Source organism: Melanotaenia boesemani, chromosome 3 (assembly GCF_017639745.1).
Source record: "Melanotaenia boesemani isolate fMelBoe1 chromosome 3, fMelBoe1.pri, whole genome shotgun sequence".
Taxonomy (NCBI): Eukaryota; Metazoa; Chordata; class Actinopteri; order Atheriniformes; family Melanotaeniidae; genus Melanotaenia; species Melanotaenia boesemani.
This window is the reverse complement of record NC_055684.1, coordinates 18,382,186-18,405,509: the sequence shown is the minus strand read 5'-3', so window position 1 is coordinate 18,405,509 and position 23,324 is coordinate 18,382,186. Positions and strand designations below refer to the sequence as shown.

Sequence of the window (23,324 nt, the reverse complement as noted above, 5' to 3'; positions counted from 1 at the left end):
AATTGGTGCATAAAGTGGGGTCTAAATAAAACAAAAATGGGGGTGAGTGGAGGGGGAAAAAAGCCCCTTTCAAAGTTGCAGTTCTGTTTTTTGTTTTTTTTTCTTCTTCTTCTTATTCTCTCTTTCTGCCTGTTGAAAGGGTGAGAGGAGGGAAAAAATTTGATGGTCTTCAACAAAGGAGATTTGCATAAGCCTGGCTCTGGGAGTTGAGCAGCTGTTGTGAATGAGAAAGCAACAGCGTCACGTCACCCGTATTAAGCGCAGCGGGGCCCGGTCTGATTAAAGCAAGAGAACAGGCCCATCAGAGAGGCCCGCCAGCTAATGGGAGGGATATTAGTCCTCCTCCTCAGGAAGGAGATGCCAAGGAGGAGTTATGTTTCACCGAGAAGGGCACTCCAAAGGGCCTTTTTTCCAGAGCTGAGGATCTGTTAATTGCTGCAAATTAAAAGGGAGTTGAATAAGAATTGATCGATTCAGATTTAGGATGTCGTGGGCGGAGTGGAATGGTTTATCTCATTAGTCCTGGAGGATATGTCTGCCATAATTAGGTGCACATGTCTGTAAAAAATAAACAGTTCTTACTGTTTGTTTGTTTGGCCTTGTCACTCAACATGCAGAACCATGTGGAAAGTTTCCACCCTGTAATGCCTAGCTGCTAAGAATGTCTCAATAGGAGAAACAGTAGGTCTCTCTCAGCAGTAGTAACTCTATACGACCCTCCATGAGAAAATTGTCAAGAATAGATGTTAAAAAAACACTTGACAAAGTGGACACCAGGATTGAAAATGAGAGAGTGTAAGTGTGCATCCCGAGGGAAGAGGCACTGCCAGTTTGGAATGCGGTCAGCTCACAGAGGCTATAGTATCTTTGCAAGCTTGTAGATTTTCTCCCGTCCTGTGAAGGGGTTGTGTAAGTAGAGATAGTAATTATGTCCTTCACACCATCAAGGGCACAACACAACTTCTATCATAAAATTACATCCTTGGCTATCCTTGAAGTTCTGGCTTTTGTGAGTGACAGCCCCCTTTTTTCATATCACTTTCCTGATTATTTTCCCTACCTTGTTAGCCAAAACCAACTAAATTCATACAGCCCAGCACTTAAAGTCGATTACATCGCTGGTCCAGCCTAAAACTAATTGTCCTCAGTTGTCATTGTACTAACTCATCTTCACCATTTCAATGGATATTATTTAAGACATTCAGTATATATTTAGCCCTTCACTCAAATACATTCTCTCCTGAAAAGCTTTGTGATTTCAAATAATTTTTTTAACCAATAACCTCAAATTATTTTTTGCCAATTCCCAAATTTACAAGCGTTTTTCCCTTGGTGGTTACTTTAGGAAAATAACACCAATCACCTTCTAAAACCAATATTAACAACAATAGAAATATATATATATATATATATATATATATATATATATATATATATATATATAATGTATATTTGCTGTTCCCTAAATAGGGAGAATGCACATTATATGTATTGTACAAGTATAAGTATGTACGTACATGCGTAAGTATGGCATAGGGAATAAGTACGTTTTTGAATATGACTGTGATTAATTGAGATAATTAGAATTAGGTTATTGTTGTAGAAACAGTGTTTTTCAGTTGAAGGCGCTTCACTACCATGTTTACAATGATAACACCATGGATAATATTACATAATACGTGTCATGCTCAGCTAGAGACAAGACCCAACAGTTTCAGCGTATAATCAGATGTTTTGTTGACTCATTGATCTTTTGATGCTTCACCTGTGTCCTGAGGACATTAGCTCACTGAATAATCTGCTCATGTTATCACCTGAATAGAAAGCTTTGTTGGAAAACATGCCAAAATCACTTAAACAATTTAATTTAACAATAGTTTAATAATGCCCAGGGGGAAATTATACAATTGAAGAATACATAGTAAATAAATAATAATAATGATAATAATCATCTTAAGTAGTCATTTTAAAAGGCTATAACACTTGGTGTAGCGGCATGTCTTCTGTACTGTCCCTTGCTACAGCAGACGTGAGGAAGCTTCTAGACTGAATACATTTCATTGTTGAATCATTATATTTTGTAGATGTGCATTACTGTCAGTTATATTCACAATTTTTGTTTTCTCCTTGTAAGAAATCATTTTTTTTCTTTTACTGAAATATCTTTAAAACCTAGGGGAAAAAAAAGAGAAAAAAATTATTGTGATATGTTGCCAACCCGGATTTATTAGCATGATCATGGGGCTCTAAGCTCTAGTATATATTCATGTTATTCCTATTTTTTTGAGTAAATACCTTGCCTTAAATAACCAGTTTGTTAATGTGCATTTTTAAGATTAAATGTTTTCTTTTTTTTCTTTACCTCTTTATTTCATCTTGTTCTGCATACTGAACAGGAAAAAGAGTAAACACACCCGAGATGAATAACAATAAACAATAGTTTTCATGAATAACATTTTGATCAGAGAGCTTTTTATCTGTAATATTTGTTTGTTTGCATTATCAAGTGATGTAACTACAACATCTGTCTTGCTTTCCAGCTGTCCCCTCAGCCCCGCAGGGCGTGATCTCCAGTGTCAATGAAACCTCTGTGATGCTGGAGTGGATGCCTCCTCGAGATACAGGGGGCCGCGAGGATGTAGTCTTCAACATCATCTGCAAAAGCTGTGGTGGTGGGCGGGGAGGGTGCACCCGCTGTGGGGACAACGTACAGTTTTTACCCCGTCAGTTGGGCCTGACAGAAACCCGGGTCTACATTAGTGACCTGTTGGCCCACACGCAATACACTTTTGAGGTGCAGGCTGTCAACGGGGTGTCAGATCAGAGCCCCTACTCCCCTCAGTACGCCTCAGTCAACATTACCACTAACCAGGCTGGTAAGTGGGCCCATCTGTCTTTTTCTCCACTTATATTCCCCATATGTTTTTCTCCTCTCTTCCTTTCTCTTCCTGTACTGTTCGTCTGTCTCATGCCCAGTATAGAGCCCTTTCCATCACACTCATTCCTCTAATGCTCAGTGTATAGGCCTCCTCAAAGTCAGTTTCTTTCCTCTTCTGTATGGTGATGTATGCAGATTAAGGGCTCTAAAATGGGAAGCAGAGTACCAGTGATGATGTGACAGACAGAATGTGATGGCCTGTTGGTCTTTATAGTGTGACCTCATCACCATGTGTTTCAGACTGGAGAGCTGAGAGCCAGCTAGCTGCTGTCTCCCCACTTCATCCTCTTCAGTGATTACAGCATCCTATCATCCACCCACCTAGCTGTGGAATTACACTTGGAAAAATGTGTTGGTAGTAGTATCCATATTTTAAAACTATAAAAGCGATCACCTTTTCAAAAACGGACAAGAAACTAGTGTTTCACAACAATGAAGGCCTTTTGGAAAACGGTGTGGTATATTTGTGGTTCAGAAATATGATGTTTAGTGTCCCTTGTACAGATGTTTCATGTGACTGTCACCTCTAATTATTGCATCAAGGCAGAAACTTGGAGTTGCCCCTTAATTGTCTCTATGAAATGCACCATTTGCTGTGCTAAGCTATGTCTCTGCAGCAATTTATATGCATGCAGATTCAGATTAGGCCTAATTTTTGCACTGGGTTTACATCCCAACAATGTCATACTGTAATATAGCTGCATCATCCATTCACCTGCACAGAGGAAATGCTTGCATTTTGTTAGCATACTTTTTTTTTCCTTTGGTGGTGGTGATGGTGGGTTTCAGATGCCCATAAGTATACATTAAAGCGGTGAAACAGGAACTGAACACAAGTTGGAAATTTCTTCACTTAAACTGAGTTATTGTTCTGAATTTCAATGTTGGCTAAGATCTGTTTGTTTAAAAAAAATGCCAGAAAGTACTCAGTTACAATGCTGGGACTAAAATGGAAGCTTTTATTCACACGCTGACCTCTTTTTATTGTCTGTTTTGATTTGAGTCACTGGTGTGGTGGGTTAATGAGGGCCTGTGAGTGCAGTTAAGCGTTGTAATGAGGACCCTGCCCCACTCCGACTCACTGGGCCACAATAAGGCTGCCACCCCAACCCTTGGCTTCTTTGCTGCTCCTGCTGAGGGGTCCTGGCGGAAATTGGGGGGCTCTGCGCCCTCTCCACTGAAGTGCCCGTCACTTTGGATTAGGAAGCAAGAGCTCCCGTCAGAGGGAGCTGTGAAAAGGACTCAACTCTTGCTCACCCCCATAAAATGTTCCCACCTTCCCCCATCACCCTGTCTTCTGCTCACGCTTGTGACACCACAGTGGAGTTTTGCGGTGCAAAACGCTACAGGGCTGGGGTCACAGAGACCAGGAGCCAATAATTGCATCTGGTTTGTGAGGCTTGGAGGTTACATAAACATCATGTCATCCCTAATTATCTTTGGCAGTTCCAAGCCTCACTCTTTCAGTGAGAATGGAGAAAAACAAAAGTTTAAGTTTATGAAAATTTGTATGCATATGTGTAATCAGTTACTTTTTCAAGCATCTTTTGGCAACAAGCTGGAATGCTGCGTGAAAGCAACAAATTATTCTGTAATTCAAAGTGAGCAGTGTGAAAGCATGTCTCATATCGTGTTTGGATGGCTGCCTCCTCAGCTATGACCTGTTGGTGTGAAGGATGGCAGGGGGGAGAGTGGAACGAAAAACTTGCAGACTCTATACCCAATCAGCCACTCAGCACACCCTGTTACTCACAGGCTTAACCTTCCTCTATGTTGGCGGTATGTGACAGTTCTTCTGTGATAAAGGAGGTGATTGCTCTGGAAAGCGTGGAACTTGATTACACACAAAATACTTGGCAGAACGACATCAATGTTTATTTTATAAGCATATGACTAATTCTCCAAAACTTCTATCATGTATAGTCGACTACTCAGGATGCATGAAATGCGTCTCAAACCTTTATTTTTTCATTTTTATATCAATTTATTAGGTATCAGTCACACTTAAGCAATTCATTTTTGTATTGCTCTATCTCGAAAAATCTTGTGTGACATTATGAGTTTGGGAGGTGACAGAGTTCTGATGTTTTATGCCACAGACAAGGGTAAAAACCTCAAGCTGTCATCTTTGGATGTATTACAGGGATTATAAATGTTTCTGACAGATGAGAGAGCTGATACGAGACCAGTCTCTCAAAGAGGGCATGATGCATAGTGTTTAACTTGTGGGAACAAAACAGCAGATGGGGTCATATATAAATATATCAATGCACTGATTCATTGCTGTCCTCTGTCATAGATATTTTTTTTAACAATTACATTTACAGGTTGATGATATTCCAATTAAACAAGAATTGCAAATATGAAAGGTTATATTCTCTCATCATTTTTTATTTATTTTTGTTTAAGTATGTGCTCTGCTGCTAAAATGATGTAATCAGTGGCAAATCTTTAAGCAGAAAGATTTGCCCAATGTCCCAAATACTGTAGATTGCAAGTGACTTAGTACTCCTGTCAACCACACAAGTATATTCTTAAACGGCAGGTCTTGCAAAAGTGAAATACTTTCCCTTTTGCTATTTACAACTGACAGGTTCGACATATGGTTGTATACATACTTTTGAGAAGGCTCCTTTCATCGCTCTTACTCTAACAAAGTTCTATTTTTACCATTTGTAGGTTTTTATTTCATTCCATTGTATTGGTAACCCAGTTAAGTTACCCGATAATACACATAGGCAGGGACCATGTGTTATTTTATTAATACCACATTGTAGGGTTATCACAAAGCTAGAATTTTAAACTTGAAACTATACCCAGGAAAATGATAAATGAAAAGGCGTAAAGCATTTTATGCCTTCCAGACTAACTTTTGCCACTTACTCCTCTAAAAATAGGAGCACCAGTACAAAGAAAAATGTAGTTCAAAAGGTTTGAGCAAACCAAGAGAGACAGCAGGCGGCTCATCAAACAGATCTATGTATATGATGAGCCACACAGGTTTTATCATCAAGACATACATGATACCACAAATTCCTGCTCTGTTCTTGTTTCATAAAATATGTGATGACTATTAAAGAAATGGGAAAATTTTAATAAATTAACTTTAGTGCTTATTTACAGGCCACACTGGCACACCGATATGTAAAATGTTGCTCCTCTGTCTCAAAAAAGATTTTGTGGTTGCAGTCTGAGTCTCTTGGAAGGATGAAAACAATGCTGGGCTAGTTTTATGGGCTCTGTGCTGTGTGTTTATGTGTTCATTATTGATTTGTTTAGACAACCCTGTCAGGTTAGAATAATATATGAGAGGAGTCACCCTTTTGTTGGGCAATGTGGTGAAATTGTTTTTCTTGCATGATGAGATGCTTACCTGCCCCAAGATAAAAAGGTCCGCCAATGGTTCATAATAATGCTGCAGAGATTAGCTTCTAATATAATTTATGTTTAAAATGCTCAACATTTTTTTCTCCCTATTTTATACCATCTTTTCTTATTTATATTAAAATATTACTGTTTTATATATTACTTAGAATAAGTAACTGTCCGATGGGCCTGTTGGCTTATCTAGCAACATTAATGTCTTGCCTGGCTCACATCGGTTAAGTGAAAATTTAATCATGAGATGCCCCTTAAGAATTATAACACCAGGGTATATCGTTTCTGAATACACATCTAACATTTTATATAGGTCTTTTTTCTGTCTTTTTTTTCCCTCCTCATTGTTACCATGTCAACCAAATTGTTGCCAACAAGTTCAGGCGTATATGACAGCTAAGATGCAGTTAGCGATTTCCTCCCAACGGACTTCACAACCCTAATCTAGTATTTTGTCTTCACACAGTCTAAGACGTGTGGTTGGATAGACAGGTTGGAAATGTAATCCGCATATTGCTCACACATGGAAGCAAGTGTTTGATTTCACGTCAAATCATCCAGAGTTTCTTCAGCTGTCAGTAATGGTTAAAAAGCGCAGCTCTGTTGAAGCACAGCAGGGGTGGAAAAATCACCGTATGCCATGTACTCTAAGATGTCCTGAGGACAGTGTCCAGATTTTGTTTAAAAAATGCTTTACTTTCAGTTGTTTTTGGTTTTGTTGTTTTGTGTGTGTTTTATTTTTGTGCTTTCTGGCTTGCTGTTGTGCTGAAAAATACTGACTGAGTTTTATTGAGAAAAAATTGTGTTCTACCTGGATGTAAAATATCAGTATACTCTGAATGAATTGCAGATAAATTTGATCTGCGCACACGCTGTGCTTTTGCAGTTTTGCCTTCTATAGTGGTTTTGTATATTATATGTAGAGGACATATTTGTTTAGGCTTTTCATCATCTCAAGGTGAGCTGCTATTGAGAAGCCTGAGAGGGCCTGAATTGGTTTCTTATCAGGTGAACTGGCTGATTGTGGAAGCACACCACATTTCACTGAGGGTGTATGATATAATTGGTGGCAGCCTTTTCATATAGTCTACAGAAGATTTATGATTTAATTAGTATCAAAATGGCTCATTTTCAATGTAACCAGAAGACTGAGAACTTTTCTGCTTCACTGGGCCACGGTGCAAAAAGCACTGGTGCAGAGCCAGGTGGGATTGCCAGAATATCCACAACATAGCCAAATATGGTCACCAAATTGTTATGGACAGCAACACCAGTTATTGAAATACTTCTGTTTCTTTGGCCCTGTTATACATTTAAATAAGATTTTTTTTTTTTATTATTTATGTGCAGTATTGTCAAAAAGTATTGTAAAAAGCTTTAAAACATTCTTTTATCACTGCAATTCTGGTAAATCCCTTATCAAGAAAATGGTATTGTTCCTTCATTACATGAAGCCATAAAATAGCCATAACATCTTAATTAGCTTGTCATTATTATAAGGTAATTATAAGCAATTATTAGAAAGTTCTAAATACATGACAGCAACAGAGATGCAGGCTGAACAATAAAGAGACTCATTTAAGCATCAGACAGGGACCACCAATATACATTTTCTGCAGTGTGACAGGGACAGAAGGTGTTAAGAAGGGCACATATGGTGGGTGCTAGTATAGGTCAGCCCGGCAGACAGACAGGAGGCCTCAGCAGGCTCCTGGAGCTCAGCACTGACAGAACCTTTAGAGTCAAGCAGCCAGCCACACATACACCACATTCACAGCACTAAACAACCTGTTTACAAAGAGAGACTCAGTGAAATACTCTAAGAGAAAGGGAGTAAGATTTGATTCGTGGTAAACTGATGGTAAGAAGTCTGCAGATTTTACAGTGAGGTTCATCAGATGGTTTTAAATAACCTGTGCTTGGAATATGAATTTAATTATGACTCCCCAGAAGAGAATTCACACATTAAATGTCAAAATTAGTTAATTAATTGATCTTGTTCATAAATCATTTAGTAGCCATGTGATTTTTTTCCCTCGATGTATTAGATGGATCTCTTCCATCAGACTGAGATCTGCAGGTTTGCAAAGGAGAGAAAAAGAAAATCAACATCACCTGCTTATGTAGGTTAAAAGGCCATGATCATTTGGCCCAGTGCACTGCCAAAAGAAATGTAACCTAAATGCACAGTTAATTATCGTTAAGTGCATTGGCTTTATAGTGAAATGCATAAATAATTGACTGATTTAATGCAGTAATTTATTTACTCTTATTTCCAAAAGGCATGATGATGGTGCCATTTAAATTTAGGTTATGAAGCAAAAAGGGGTCACAACCCAACCAGCACTGTTTTTTAATTTATTATTTTTTCTATAAACTTTATGGAGTTAACTTCATCAATTAAGCAAATGGGTTTGTGATAAACCCAACAGCACTTCCGCTCTTGGCTTCTACCAGGGACTACTGCTCTCTATCACCCTCTCTGTTTGCCAAGCACACTCAAATTCCAGTGGACATAAACATTAAGCATTCCTTTGAAGGTGGCTGCAAAACAGAGTTGTCATTGTATGAGTGACTGTCATGCCACTGTCTGAAGTTTTTCCTTTGAACACGACGAGCCGTTTCCTCCTGCTCCTACTCACAAATTACCAATAGCTCTCATCTTCAGCGTTGCCTACGTTTGCTCACACAGATCATGCAAATTGCACCCACCATCATTCTTTTTAAAGGTACAACATCATTGGCAATTTGGAATGGACAGACTGGATCTCCTCCTAGACATTAATACTAGTTGTTAATGACGATGCCTCAAAACATTAGTTAATTAATTTTCAAATATATCTTCAATACCAAAAACAGTAAGGATATTTGTAAAATGTACATGAAAACAGAATAGAATGATTTGCAAATATAATAAACCAATATGTTACTCACAATAGAGCATAAAAAGCTAATAAAATGCTGAGAGGGAGACATTTTACTATTTCATGAAAGATATTAATTCCTCGTGAGATTGATGGCAGCAGTATGGCTAAAAATAATTAGGATTTCTGGAGGTGTTCCTGAGCCCTTGTAGTGATTTCCATGACTGAATCATGCCTTTTTTAATACAGTGATTGAGTTAGAAGATTACAGTTATCCATTACTGATGTTCAGTCATGTCCCCTGCACATAGAAATGCTCCCAGATTCTTTAAATCTTTTATTTTATCTTCTGTATACAATTAAAGCATGATTAAAGTTTTTCTGCACAACTTTAAAAAGAGCTTTTTAAAGATGAAACGTCTCAGAAAAATCAAAGTCATGTTCCTGTTTCTGTGTTTAAACACAGACAATATGTTCCTCATTTTATTACCAGTTACATTTCCAGCATTTTGTTGCCTCCAATGTTTTTGACATCAAATTCAAGATGAGCCAGCCCTGGCCTTTCCAACAGAGACAAATATAGACATGCATCCTGTAGTGTGTAGCTCTTTTCTCCGTACAGATGATACTACAACTTGATGATTGAACAGCTGTGAAACTAGAGTTGTGTGAGTCAAAGCTTTTATTCAGCATAGCTATGGTGCAAAGCTTAAACATTGTCTGTTCTGTCGTAGTCAGCACAGAGCACCTAAAGGAGCTCAGCCATCTCTACATTTTGAACTGGCATATCCAAGATCTTTGTTAGGATTTAAATGCCTCTTTTTGCCAAATTGCTTCTTTTTTTTTTTTTTTTTTTCAAAATCTAAAGAACTCTTTAAAATATAGTGTGGTCTGGCCCAGTTTAAATGCCTTTTTATGTCTTTAATAATCATAAATATTTTTAAAATACTATACGTGTTCAATTTGTTGATAATGAATCTATTATGTTAATTTTAAGTTGCTCTTGAATTTCTTTCCCTTCTAATAGCTTTCTCAAGACTAGGCAGTTGCTCAAAACTATTTATATTCTCATCAGATCCTTTAGAAAGATCACCAAAACACCATGCTTATTTTCATTTTATAAAGCTCTCATTTTCTCTGTAATATTGTCTTTACATACTAATCTCAGTTGCATTTCTTCTAACTGCAGATTTGCAAGTTTGGTGTATATTAAAACTTAAGTGCCTCTTTTAGAATTAGCTTATGGTGTGTATATGTATGTATTATAGTCCTCTGTTATTTCCAATGCAGCTGGTTTAAAGCTTGATGAACTGAAATCTCACTTCCATAGCTTTACTGCATTGGAAAATCTTTATAGATGTAAAACCCACAATCCTTTGCAGCTGAGGAAACAGGGCACACTGCCAGCATGCTAAAAGTACATGCAAATATGGGCCTCTCCCTTTAAGACATCTCGATCTGCAGCTCATAAATGGACGGCAGTTGGACAGAACGGAGCTGTGGCAGCCAGTTTGGGAGACTGCCTGGTAGAGGGCCAGCTGGTTTGAGCCCTCTGGGAGAGATTGCTCTGCGGGGAAACCGATTTTTACAATGAAAAGGAAAAGGGATTTACGAGCCCTGACCTGTTCTTGCTACCTCCCCCCATCTTCCCCAAATCATAGCATTGCTCTCTGTACCAGAACGTCTAATCAAATCAGAGCCACATGGTTGCAGACACAGTGGGTTGCAAGAAAGATGCAGATAAAAGTCTTTAAACATACTTCTCAAAAACATATGATTCATGAGATTTTCCTCATGTTTTGTTTTTAAAGTATAAACTCATTAACCATGTCAGCTGTGGCCATTATTTTAAATGCAGTGATTTTTCCTCCCATGGCCCATGCCTCTAACAAGACTCTGTAAAACTAAACTTGGTCAGGACTGCCTTAAACCTGCTTCATTCCTAGAAGTCTGTCCAGTGAGAGTCTCCCCCACCACCACACGCTTTTTTTTTTTTTTTTTTTTTTTTTTGTGAAAGCTTTTGACAGAGCTTTTGCTCCTGCCAGTCACCCTCCATAGTGGTCCCACTTCATCAGCTTTGCTTAATGAAGATGCCCATCATGTTCATAGTAGTGCTTATTACAGGCCAAACGGTAGAAGTCTAGGAGTACTTCAGAGAGTGGAAAAACTTACCAAGACTGTAATTTAACATTACAGATGCATACATTAATTGGATGGATAAAAGCCTTGCTGTATGCGTGTTAGTGTAGTGATGCCCCATTAAATTGTCTTGAATTTTAATAAGTGGAAATAACCCTGTAGATGTGATTTTTAATTGATTAGGGAAGTCACTAGGTGTTCAGACACAGCCATAAAACATATTAGAGATGCTGAGCAAAACAAAGCCTATGTGTCCTTCTTTGTTGGTTCAACTCCAGAATGTCATGCAAGAATAAACTCCAAAGTCTTTTCTATCAGATGCAAGGCTGACTAATAATGTGGGGTCTGAAACCTAATTCTCTGACAACAGCTGGGGCTGCCTGTCCCCTCTCAATTAAGCAACATGATACCCCCCTCATGCCTCACTGTATTCATTATTTGATTTCACTGTCACTGATTATCTCTAAGTTTTGTAGAAGTTTTGGTATATGTGAGGTAAACACAATCTGTTCACTGTTAAAATTGAGTAAAATATACTCTTAAACAAGCACTTACTGTTCACAACACTGATGCTTTTCAAGCTTTTGGTTTGGATAAAAGATACATTCTTGTCACTCAAATATTAACTTGAAAAAATCAACAACAATGCTTCTCTCTCATTTCTCATAAAATATCCCAACATTTTTCTTTCCACTTCTACTATCTAATTTAATAAAATAGCCTTACAATTGCTGTCCTTGTCAATGTAATGGTTTCATTAGTTTTAAAAAGCATAAATAGAGCATTCATTGAAAAAAAAAAACTATGAATTCACCATCCGATGAAAGTGTGCTTTTCCTAATTCGAAGCAATCGATCTTACTTGACACAGAACTGGCTTGCTTTATGTAAGTAACAGAGTGGTTTTCTCATGTCCTTGTTTTTAATTTCTAATTGTCTTAAATGGTGTGCAATCCACACGATTTAGAAATAATTATTGTAACAACAAAGAAATTGGCTTCAAACAACTGCAGCATGTATTTAGTGGCATAACTCAATGACTTATGTTGACACAATGAAAACCAAGTATTTACTTAACCATTTAAATTATAGATTAAGCTGTGGAAAAAAAATCTAGGTAGACTTTAGAAGATTTGAAGTGAAATAGAGACTTTTGGAGTGCATAAATTAGATGTTTAAAATGGTTTTCATATGTGGATCAGTGGTGTAGGCATTATTGCATTGAAACATTGACTTGGCATACCACCACATTCCACAGTCAATTGGTGGAACGTCATGTTTGGTTGAAATGCATGTACCGAATTGACTTAAAATACACTGCACAGCTGGATCTACATTCAAAACATCTTTATGTTTTTCCAACTCGCATAATGTTTCAACACTTTACATTTTTACATAGTAGTTATCCCAAACAGTCATGTCTTGGACTAATTTAATCTCAGTTTGTTTTCCGTTACACCAGCCCTTATCGATTTCTTGAGGCCAGGCATGGCGACTGCCACTCTGGCTGTCTGGAAGTTGTCCTTTAACAAAAGCAAACCACAGTGTGCTCCTCCAACAGTTTTTCATGTTGGCATGTGTCCATCCTCTGTACATGAATACATGAGCCGCCTTTGTTTCTTTGGCCCTGTATCAGGTTTCCAGGCATGGCTGCTCCGTGTGTTTAATGGAAATGCTATGCAGGAAAAGGCCATGTGGCAGTCTTGAATATACGTACATCCGTAATGAGATACTCGTGAGTTCCCCTTAGAGGTACTGTTTGCCTTATTAGGCTGTCGTCTTGTGACTAAACAAACTAGAGAGTACTTTGAGATGGAGGAGATTCCTGAGGCTGGTGTCCTGGCTGGATATTGTATACATGACTCTACCTCTGGCTTCAGGACAGCAACACGATGTGCATACACTGAAAAGTCACAGGCCATCACAGTTAGACGGCTTTGCTTGGAGAAGAAATGCAGAACCTCCATTAATTATCTTCCAACAGCAGCACATAATAACATACTCAGTCCTTTGGCCGCCGCATTTGATGTGAGACATCATAATTTTTTGCTTCAGACGGATGTTTTTTTTTTCTTTTGGTGAGAGAAGACACAAGGCTTTGCTAGTTAGGGTATAAACCTTATTGGCTTTGAGTAACTGTGGTCACTGGTCACCTACATTACTGTATTTTCTTTACTGCCCCACCACAATACATGCAAAAATGTTTCTGCCTGATATTTCAATATAATCAGTTTATTTTATGGACTGGAGATAAATAATTTATATATAATATGTAAAAACCACATGCTAGCAACGTTAGAGACTTAGATCATAGAGGCGTGGCTGTTGTAGTTTTCCAGTCAATGGATTTTCCACAGAGAACGCGTGCCGAGGGAGAGACTTCTGACTTTATTGCTGGGACTCAGGGGAGCCACTGTGTTGCTGGCTGAGAGCTATGTGTGTGCGAGTGTGTGTGTAGCACGGGTTTGAAACGGATGAACGTGGGGCTTGGTGTACATAAATCTTGCCCGGCACCCCTCCTTCTCTGACACCTCAACCCACCCTACCCTTTCACACACACAGCGGCTCAGACACTGAGGCCTGCAGGCCTTGCCAAGCTTCCCAGACAGAGCTTTTTATCCTCAGCTTCTCTTAGCTTTACGCTGACCCGCTGCACCCTGAACTAATCATAATGGTTGCTGGACAACGTGAGGTGATCACGCCCCCCTCTGACCTGACAATATTTAAGGTCACTTGACTTGGAAAGACTAAAGTAGACCACCCATGACATAACAATTTATTAAGATTACCACTGAATCTTGGTTTGTTTAAAATAAATCAAATTTGAAACTGAATAAATTTAACATTGGAGGTTAATTATTTACTTCTTTTTAATTATTATTATTATTTGCTAAAAAGAATGATAAATAAAATTAAACAGTTATATGAAGTTACATGATGTAAAAGCAATATGAACATTTTCCTCTTATGCTCAGTTTTCTGAAAGTTTTTTTGCAATATTTCTTAATAAATTGCTTTATAAAACAGGTATATGCTGCATATTTTACAGACATAAAGTACTGTAAAGAAAAAAAGCTCTTGAGCCACCCCTCATTTTTATATATATATATATATATATATATATATATTTTGCTTACAAGGAGCCAGACTAGTCATCTTTAAAGTAGTCTCGATCAATAGTTTCTAGAAGGTTTCTAGGAGTCTTTGAAAGTTTTCCTTTGGGCCTTGACAACTTTTTTTCTTTCAGCTGTGCTTGTGCTTGTGTTTTATTTATTTAATCTTCATTTAAGCAATATAAAAAGTCATCTAAGACATGATAGGCAATATGTCCTTAAACTATTTGTTGAAACTGGAGAAGTGGATGAAAAAGAAGAACTGTCAGGCTTAAAACGAAAACATATCTGGAGAAAATGGACAGAATCTCAAGGCAACGCTGTTAAGTAATAGAAAAAAAATTAATAAAAAACCTACAAGACCTGACAGAAGAGATTTCTTTTAGTTGATCCATCTATTGTTCATTGTAGCTTTGTCAAAATTGGCCATTTTTAAGAAAATGAAAATCAGTGGCAACATGCCTTATGCAGAAATGAATCCTCTTCAGAGTTCCGATCTCTACATAACGACTCAAGCAGTGTGGGATCATTGCGACAGAGAACAGAATAAAAACTAGCCAATGTCCAAAGAAAAGCTTAGGAATGTCCTTTAAGAAACCTGAATATATATTCCTGAAGACTGCTTAAAGTCCATCTGGAGGATTCAGGTGATGCTGAAGAATAAATGTGTTCATATTTTACCATATACTGCCTTTACACTGTAGCTTCTTACAATTGTACAGACTTTATTGTTGTTTAATACACTTAATACAAATAATTCTTTTTCTGATTTCATGCTTAAAAAGTAACTGCAACAAGCCATTGATCAAGAGTTTGCGCATTACTGTGTGAGCGACTAAAAGCTGCAACTGTCCACAACAATCACGGGTCATCCGATGGTTGCTTTTAAGGATTATAAAAATGGTTCAGCATATTTTTCAGATAATATATATTTAGTATTACACAACTCATACAATATTACACAACTCAATATTAACTTTAAAACAAAGTATTTTTTATCACAAATCTATCATTGATAACGCTTAAAATCCTGAACTTGGATAATTTGTTTTTACTGATGTAAGAGTTTGTAGTAGATACAAATTCTGCAATATGGCTGCATGTTTTTTATCTACTGGGAAATAAATGGCAAAAAAAAAGACAGCACAAAGGGGATGTTAGGTGGCATCTCTTATGATTTATGATGTTTGTCTTATGTGGGTGACAAAAGGCACCGTCATTCATGTATTACATGGTGGTCCGGTGATTTTAAAATGATTTATTTGCAGAAGGTGGTCTGTTATCACTAGCACCACAAGCGTAAATTCATCTCATCAAAGTCACGAGTTGATGTTGGGAAGTCCCATGAGGCTGCTTATGTGGTTTAGTCAGTGTTGCGACTTGCCAATTTGCACTGCATGTCTAGCCATGATGCTCTTAACAGGAGACTACAGAATATTATATACTGCAGATTTTACGGCTTTACATCTTTGCAGAAGCCGGTGATATACTGTGAGATTAAAGCTCCTGTAAAAATCTAGGAGCATGACTGTGAAGTTGATGATGATTGATTTGCTTCATAGTTAACACACTGCTTTTGTCTCTTCACAGCTCCATCCACTGTATCAATAATGCATCAGGTCAGTCGTACTGTGGACAGCATCACCCTCTCCTGGTCTCAGCCAGACCAGCCAAATGGCATCATCCTGGACTATGAACTACAGTATTATGAAAAGGTATAATATGCACTCAGTCTTTCCAGTGCATGGACACATTTTTTTACTCTATATCCTTATTAATCCATAGGTATATATTAATTTCCTGTTCTTTAAATTCTAAGTCTTTCTACAGTTGCGTATTTAAATTCAGATACTCCTCACACTCGTTTGCAAAGCAGCAGATCCTTGAAGGCATGTAGCTTCTGAACATCGCTAAGAACCTCTGCTCATTCTCCTCCAATTAGAATCATGGTCAGTCACTGGGAAAGGAAACCACATTCAGCCCTACAGTCGGACCACTGGGGACTGATGCGCTGAGACTTGTGGTTGAAACAATTGTACACTGACTGATGTAAAAATAGTTGTTGAAGGGCAAGTTTCTCCAAATCAGAATATTTTCTCACAAGAACACTCACTGTCACAAATGTCTGTAGATTCAAGCTCATTGGTTATTGAAGTACATGTATACATTCACAGATGTAACAACATATGTATTTGTTATCCTGTGCAGATGCATGAATACACGGCATTTATCAAGTCTCTGTCTATTTGCCAAGTATTTTAATATTTTAATATAATTCCCTTTTCTGGTAGTGTTAGAGAAAGCTGCGAAAACAATTGTCCTGGCCCCTGCTGTGGCTCAGAAGTGTGTGCTAAGAAATGTATTTGAAAGAAGTAGCTAAAAAAAGTCTTAGTCTTCAAACCTGTCAGGCTTCTGGAAAGGAGGAAAGTATGGCAGTGGAATACAGCTCTGATTATCAAGGAGCGTGACTCAGAGGAGCTGCCTGACCTGAAACTGCCATCACCTCTGCTGTCTTTAAAGCAGCTGCTGGATGTTTGGCTTTTTCAGTCTACTTTATCCAACAATTTTCATATTAGTTCATCTAAGGTTGCCTTGACAAAAACTAAATGTAGAGATGTCTCTTGCATACCACAACGTTTTTTCCGTAATGTTTTAGCTCAAATAATTTCATGTATTTTTACATATCGTAATATGATATTGTCTCCTGAGTCCAGATTTAGCATAAAATGCTATTTATTTGTGTGGCATTTCATAGTTGTTAGCCTATGCAATTGTACTCCTATTACTGAGCTGCCCAAAGTCAACGTGCTGTCTTTGTGTTTCCAGGACCAATCAGAGTATAACTCCACCACCATCAGAAGTCAAACCAACACAGTGGTCATCCGTGGCCTCAAGCCAGGAAGCATATACGTGTTCCAGGTCCGGGCCCGCACTGTGGCCGGGTTTGGACGCTACAGTGGCAAGCTGTACTTCCAGACCATGACGGAGGGTGAGAACTCAGCCAATGCTCACCAGAGCACGCAGACTTCTTATCACCTTTCATGCATGGCTTTTCAACACACCATGTTGTGCAGTATGGACTCAGACAGCTGCAGGAATGAGAAGGCGGCATGTTGTTACACAGTTTAAGTACTTAAAAAAAACAATATTCTTACTGCCAGTTGTTTTTTATTTTATTTAAATATTTTTTTTTGTTATTGTGGTAAACATTACATTATTCAAATTCAGCCTGTAAGATTTGTTTCTTTTAGCTGTTGCACAAAAGATAATTATTTAAAGAAAAATGCTGGACATAGATTTTGTATGATTTACTTCAATCCATTAAGTCAAGGATCAGGTAAAAATGATATTGTCTACTATAACACAACTGGGAAATGGATAAAACATCCAGTAAACATCATCCAAGCGGGTTAATGTAAGAGCTTTGCCTGGGTTTTTCCCTCTAAACATCTAATTTCCGTCATTCTGTTGTGCCCGGGGCCATCATTAACCTGAATCCTCATACGAACATCCTTGATTCTGTCACACGCACAGATCTCTAAACAGATGATGTAAATGCTGCAGAGATTTGAATGTAAAAGGATAAACAAGCACAACATGAAGATAAATTGGTGTATTATGTAAAAAAAATACTTTGAAAACTGTTTAAAGCGTTCATTTAGAGTTGCAGTTAGACAAGTTGTAATTTTACTAAATAATTTGCATTAAAAATATTTGGTTATACCTACAAAAAAAAAAAAATACTGTTATAAATCATCTGCTATATTGAATTCAGTATTTATGCTTAGTGGACTAAACTCATACTCAGAAACCAGTGTATCTTACCAAAATAATGCAATTGTGTCTGATTTGTGGTATTCCAAAAGAAAAAAAAATTACTGGGCTCCCTCTCTCTCTGTCTCTGTGCCCATTCAGTAGCTCGTTTCTCATTCTTGGCTGTCTGATCAGTTTGGGTCTCACCCAGACATGCTTTCCCTCCTCTCCTCACACGCTTTCTGCCAGATTATTTGTCCATATCTGTGGCATCTGATCACATTCAGCGTGGTTTGTAAAATGGTCCATGCAGGCAGTCAAGATGCCAAGTTGCTTATTGGTTCACCCAGCCGTATGCTTGTCTGTCACCCATTGCACCCTCCATATGCAGGGGCTCAGATGCTTCCCCATATGTTTCAGCTTGTGTGTCTGCATGACTGTGCATATGTGAATGTGCAAAGCATTATGTTTATCTCTGTGCATCTTCTTTTACAGAGGAATACAACACAAGCATTCAGGAGAAACTGCCTCTCATCATTGGCTCAGCTGCTGCAGGGTTGGTGTTCCTCATTGCTGTGGTCGTCATCATTATTGTTTGTAACCGGTGAGTCAGTCCTGTCACAGTTTTTATAATACCATTCTCTTGAATGAGATCAGAAATAGCTAGGGAAATAAGTAAACTTATGTTCCGTTTCTATAGTTACCATCTTTAAAAATGAAAGCTCGATATACCCTGCAGATTAGTGGGTATCAAAAGTTTATAACCCAAGGTTAAGATTTCACATCCCACTAGGGCCACTAATATTAAAGATGTAGGTCTGCACCTGTACTGCATTTTAACTTAAAGGAGGATATCGAAGATGAATTTCTCAGCATACCTCTTGTTATTGCAGTGGATTTCCCCCAAGCCTTTGTGTGTACACTACATCTTTGTCATGAGTTATTGTATAATGACACACAGCAGATTGTGCAGTGGACTGTAAGCCAAATAGAAACTGTAAGATTTATGCAAAGATTTTGGTAAAATTACTTAAAATATGCCCTTCAGAAATCTCACATATGCACTGCCTCAACGACAGATGCTGATGCTTTCTGTTTATGTGTAGGATGCAGTCTTGGACTTTTGAGGTACTAAAATCTAAGTCACTGTAAAAAAAAAAAAGAAAAATGAAAAGAAAAGAAAGAAAATAATAAACACTCATACAGTTAGGGTAAATTGGCCAAAATTTGATCCTGTATCTTTTACACTGTATCTTTTTTTATTTGAAATGGGTTAAGAATGTCTTCTGTAATAAAGACATTCTGACTAATACTCTTGAAATACAGTTTCCGTCTTTTCCTTCATTGTAGAATAAAAAGGACAATTTGTTTGATAAACCATCATTTTTAAACAATCGATGCAGCTACCAAAGTGGTGTGCTCTGGAAATAAACATGAACACATGTTTTTCTCTGCATGACTGCAAAGCAGCATGCCTTTCAGTGCAGCAAAAAATAAAAATAACACTTCCAAGCCTTCTAAGTCCTGTCGTAGCTGATGAATCTTCAGCGCTGGCAGACCTGAGGGTGTTTGATTCATGTCTCTACCCCTCCCTTCTCCCTTTTTCTTGAACCAGAGCTTGAGTTCTTTGTCTTTTCCCCAGCAGGCGTGGCTTTGACAGGGGCGATTCTGAATACACAGACAAACTGCAGCACTACACCAGCGGCCACAGTGAGTAAACCACCGCTCGTCTCTGCTCACGTTTACCCTCGGCTTCTCCCGCAGCACTAGAAACATCTGTCTCCATGACTACAATGTCACATAGTCATCCCCATGGCAAACATTCAGTACTCTGCTGCCTCACACACCTGTCTCCATGGCTACCACCTTGCTTGCTGTTGTCCTTGGCTAAGACCCTACACAGCACAGCTTCACTGTCCCCGCTCCCCAGTTCCGACTAATCTTGCCCATTGTTTGATGGTGCTTACTTAGAGCCTGGATTTAACCGTGTCAAAATCAGTGTTCAAGTGTGTGCTCTGTACATCACATTTCATAGTTAACTAAATCCATTGAGGTAGAAATAGGTCAGTCTTCAGTTGTGTTAAAGCCATTAGGATGCTAATGCTCGAGTCATTTTCCATTGTCAAAATTTTCAAAAGAATTGGTGAATGAATGAAATTACTCAATGATTTCCTTTCCTCATACAGTGCAGTAGCAAAGAGTTGAAATGGTAATAATGCGGGAGATTAGTCTGTGAGAAATAGCTGAGAAGTCATTTCAGCCTGCCACCGTCTAAGATATTAAAACTAATCTGTCTCTTTCCTGCCTAGTTTAAAAAAGCATACAACTATTTCCATCCTAAGTTTATGGCCCCATCTTTATTTTGTTTATTTTATTGTGCAGTTACCACCTCTTTTCATCTTTTTCAAAAAATAAATTCAACCCAAAAGGTAACAACTTTCTCAACAGAATCCTTTTACACTGTGCAAATAAGTCCAGTTTGTACATCAGTGAAGAGTGTGCCAGTAAAGAGCTTTGGGTATTTCACAGCTATTTTCAGTAGCCAATGTGTCTTGTGTGCATCCTGTCCTCACACCAGTCACAGTCAAGGCTTCTGCCCCTGTTTTTGGTGGTCTTTGCCATTACAGGAAGGAGGTCTGTTGAACAGTGCTTGAGCTTGAGAGGAGATTGTAGGGTTTAGTAATGGGAGGGAGGTTGGGGGGTTGCCTGGTATAAGATCCTTTCCATCTGTTCTTCTCTGCAGCATGTTTTCTCAGCGTAGTGTGCCAGGTTTTGAGGCAGTGTGCATGCTCCTCTAGCTCTGCAGTAGCTCAGGCGTGAGTTCAGTATCCATTCAAATAGCCTCAGGTCTGATGTAGAGGTACGGGCAGAATAATCGGATTTAAAACTCAGGACACTTAAGTCCCTGAACACTTAAAGGCCACCTTAAGCCAATTTACCTGGCAACAGGGCTTAGGACAGCCAATTTATTTCCAGGAGTGGAGCTGAGCGATGCTGATATAGGACCCAGAATTCTCTCCTAAGTGTTAATGGAACTATTGCTCACTGGAGATGATATACACATACATATACATATAAATTTATGTATAACTTAGCGCACCATGACACAGCTGAGAGGCTTAGAAAATGCTGTGTCCTTGCTGACTGAACAGCCATATAGTAGCCAGGAGGCACTTGTCATAACAACCACTTGTAATTACACTACCCCCTCCATCTTCCAACCTTCATTAGATGAATGTCAGTAGAAAATATTCCATAATGGCACAAGAATGTGGGAATTCGAGGTGATTGAATTGTTGCTGTGTCTGGCTGCATTTGATTGTCTGGTCACTAGGAATGTAATGTATGACCACAAGGAGCAAACGTTGTAGTGAGTCTTTCCTCTCTTACAAGTGACTCCAGGAATGAAGATCTACATTGATCCATTCACATATGAGGACCCCAATGAGGCTGTGAGGGAGTTTGCCAAGGAGATTGATATATCCTGCGTGAAGATTGAACAGGTCATTGGTGCAGGTAATGTACAAATCTCTCTGGATGTTAATATATTTATAGCTGACTTCTAAATAGAATTAGATGAAAGAAAGCTGCTTACTTCAGTTGTTCTTATCACTCTGAGTGTAATCAAATTTTTTCCTTTTGTCCATTGAACCTTTCAATAGGAGAATTTGGGGAAGTTTGCAGTGGCAACCTCAAGCTCCCAGGTAAAAGGGAAATGTTTGTGGCCATAAAGACCCTGAAATCAGGCTACACAGAGAAGCAAAGACGGGATTTCCTGAGCGAAGCAAGCATCATGGGCCAATTTGACCATCCTAACGTTATTCATCTGGAAGGCGTGGTTACCAAGAGCAGTCCTGTCATGATCATCACCGAGTTCATGGAGAATGGGTCTCTTGACACTTTCCTCAGAGTGAGAAACCATTTTTTTTGTTGTTGTTTTTGTTTTACAAATATTATTGATACTTAATTATGATAATCCAAGGTAGTGTTATATTTAGTACAAACAGTTTAATTAACTCTCAGCAAGATTTGTTTTTAAAGAAAGCAGCTGATAGCTCTGAGCTGTAGTCGTTTCAAGCATTCAGAGCCTAAAAATTGTTATGAAGATTTTAGTAAAGAGTTTGTGATGACTCTTTCTAACAGTGTCTGCGTCTCTAGACAATCGCTGAGTTGTCTGCTAACTTTTTGTCACAAACTAACCAGAGGCCATCATTTCTGCCATGTAGCACTGCCCAGCAAGAAATACTGCACAGCTCACAACCTCACTGGATCTTTAATTTTCATAATCTTACCAGAGAAGGATATAGCAGAGGACTGTCCATACTCCCTTATTTATGACCCACATAAATAATTCAGATACTTTGCAAGACTCAATATGAGATGTCAATTGTTTAAAAGTGAAACTGGCTTTGAGATGAGATGCCAGACAAGTCATCATTAGTATTTAACTGCAACTTTACAGTTTAAGAGAGTGGTCATTAAGTCTGTCTCAATATTTGAGCTTGGATCACAGCACTGTGGAATGCCACAGATTTTACTCCTAAATTATAAGTATTGAGTAAAAATTTGATTGTAAGATTTATCTTTGACTGTATTCTTATTTAGTGGTATTATCAGTCCTGTCTGAAAAAGTATGCTAGTCTATCCTGGAGAAAAGTTTTTTTCATGTTTTTTTCCTCAACCTGTTACATAAACTAACTCAGTTCTCCACTAAATGTGCTCCTTTAGACATGGACCACATTCTATATTTATAGACAAATATTATGTCCACTACAGGTATGACTGGACTGAATGTGACCAAAAATATTTCCCCTTTTTTAGAAAAAAAAAATGTTTATACTCACTGCTGACTCTGTATAAAGAAAAGACCATGGCTAACCACAAGTACCAGTTCCAAATCATGCTTGTGCACAGCAAAGCTCACCCAGTTTTTACAGCACTGATCATTTTTTTTTGCTGTATGATTTTTTTTAAACCAGCAACAGACATTTGAGCATGTTGAGCAGGTGTGAGAGACAGCAGCAGTCTCCTCCAATTTATGGGCTTCCCCACTAAGGCAGTGCAACCTGCTGTTCTGATCAGGATTACCCAGAAGAAATTTGCCATGTAGCTGGATCTGATCGACTTCCTGTCTGCTCTG

At 38.3% G+C, this 23,324-nt stretch overlaps 1 protein-coding gene across 4 annotated transcripts in view; it reads left to right on the top strand.

Moving 5' to 3' along the window:
- Positions 1–23,324, top strand: part of ephb2b (eph receptor B2b) — a 113,726-nt gene that overhangs the window by 81,774 nt on the left and 8,628 nt on the right. The window contains exons 5-11 of one of the 4 annotated variants that reach the window (XM_041981075.1): positions 2,541–2,876; positions 16,022–16,146; positions 17,258–17,420; positions 18,680–18,788; positions 19,830–19,894; positions 21,587–21,700; positions 21,847–22,094. In XM_041981075.1, coding sequence (XP_041837009.1) covers positions 2,541–2,876; positions 16,022–16,146; positions 17,258–17,420; positions 18,680–18,788; positions 19,830–19,894; positions 21,587–21,700; positions 21,847–22,094 — 1,160 coding nt within the window. Of the gene's footprint in view, positions 1–2,540; positions 2,877–16,021; positions 16,147–17,257; positions 17,421–18,679; positions 18,789–19,826; positions 19,895–21,577; positions 21,701–21,846; positions 22,095–23,324 lie in introns of all 4 variants that reach the window. The other 3 variants (XM_041981073.1, XM_041981074.1, XM_041981072.1) reach the window with 3 other exon arrangements.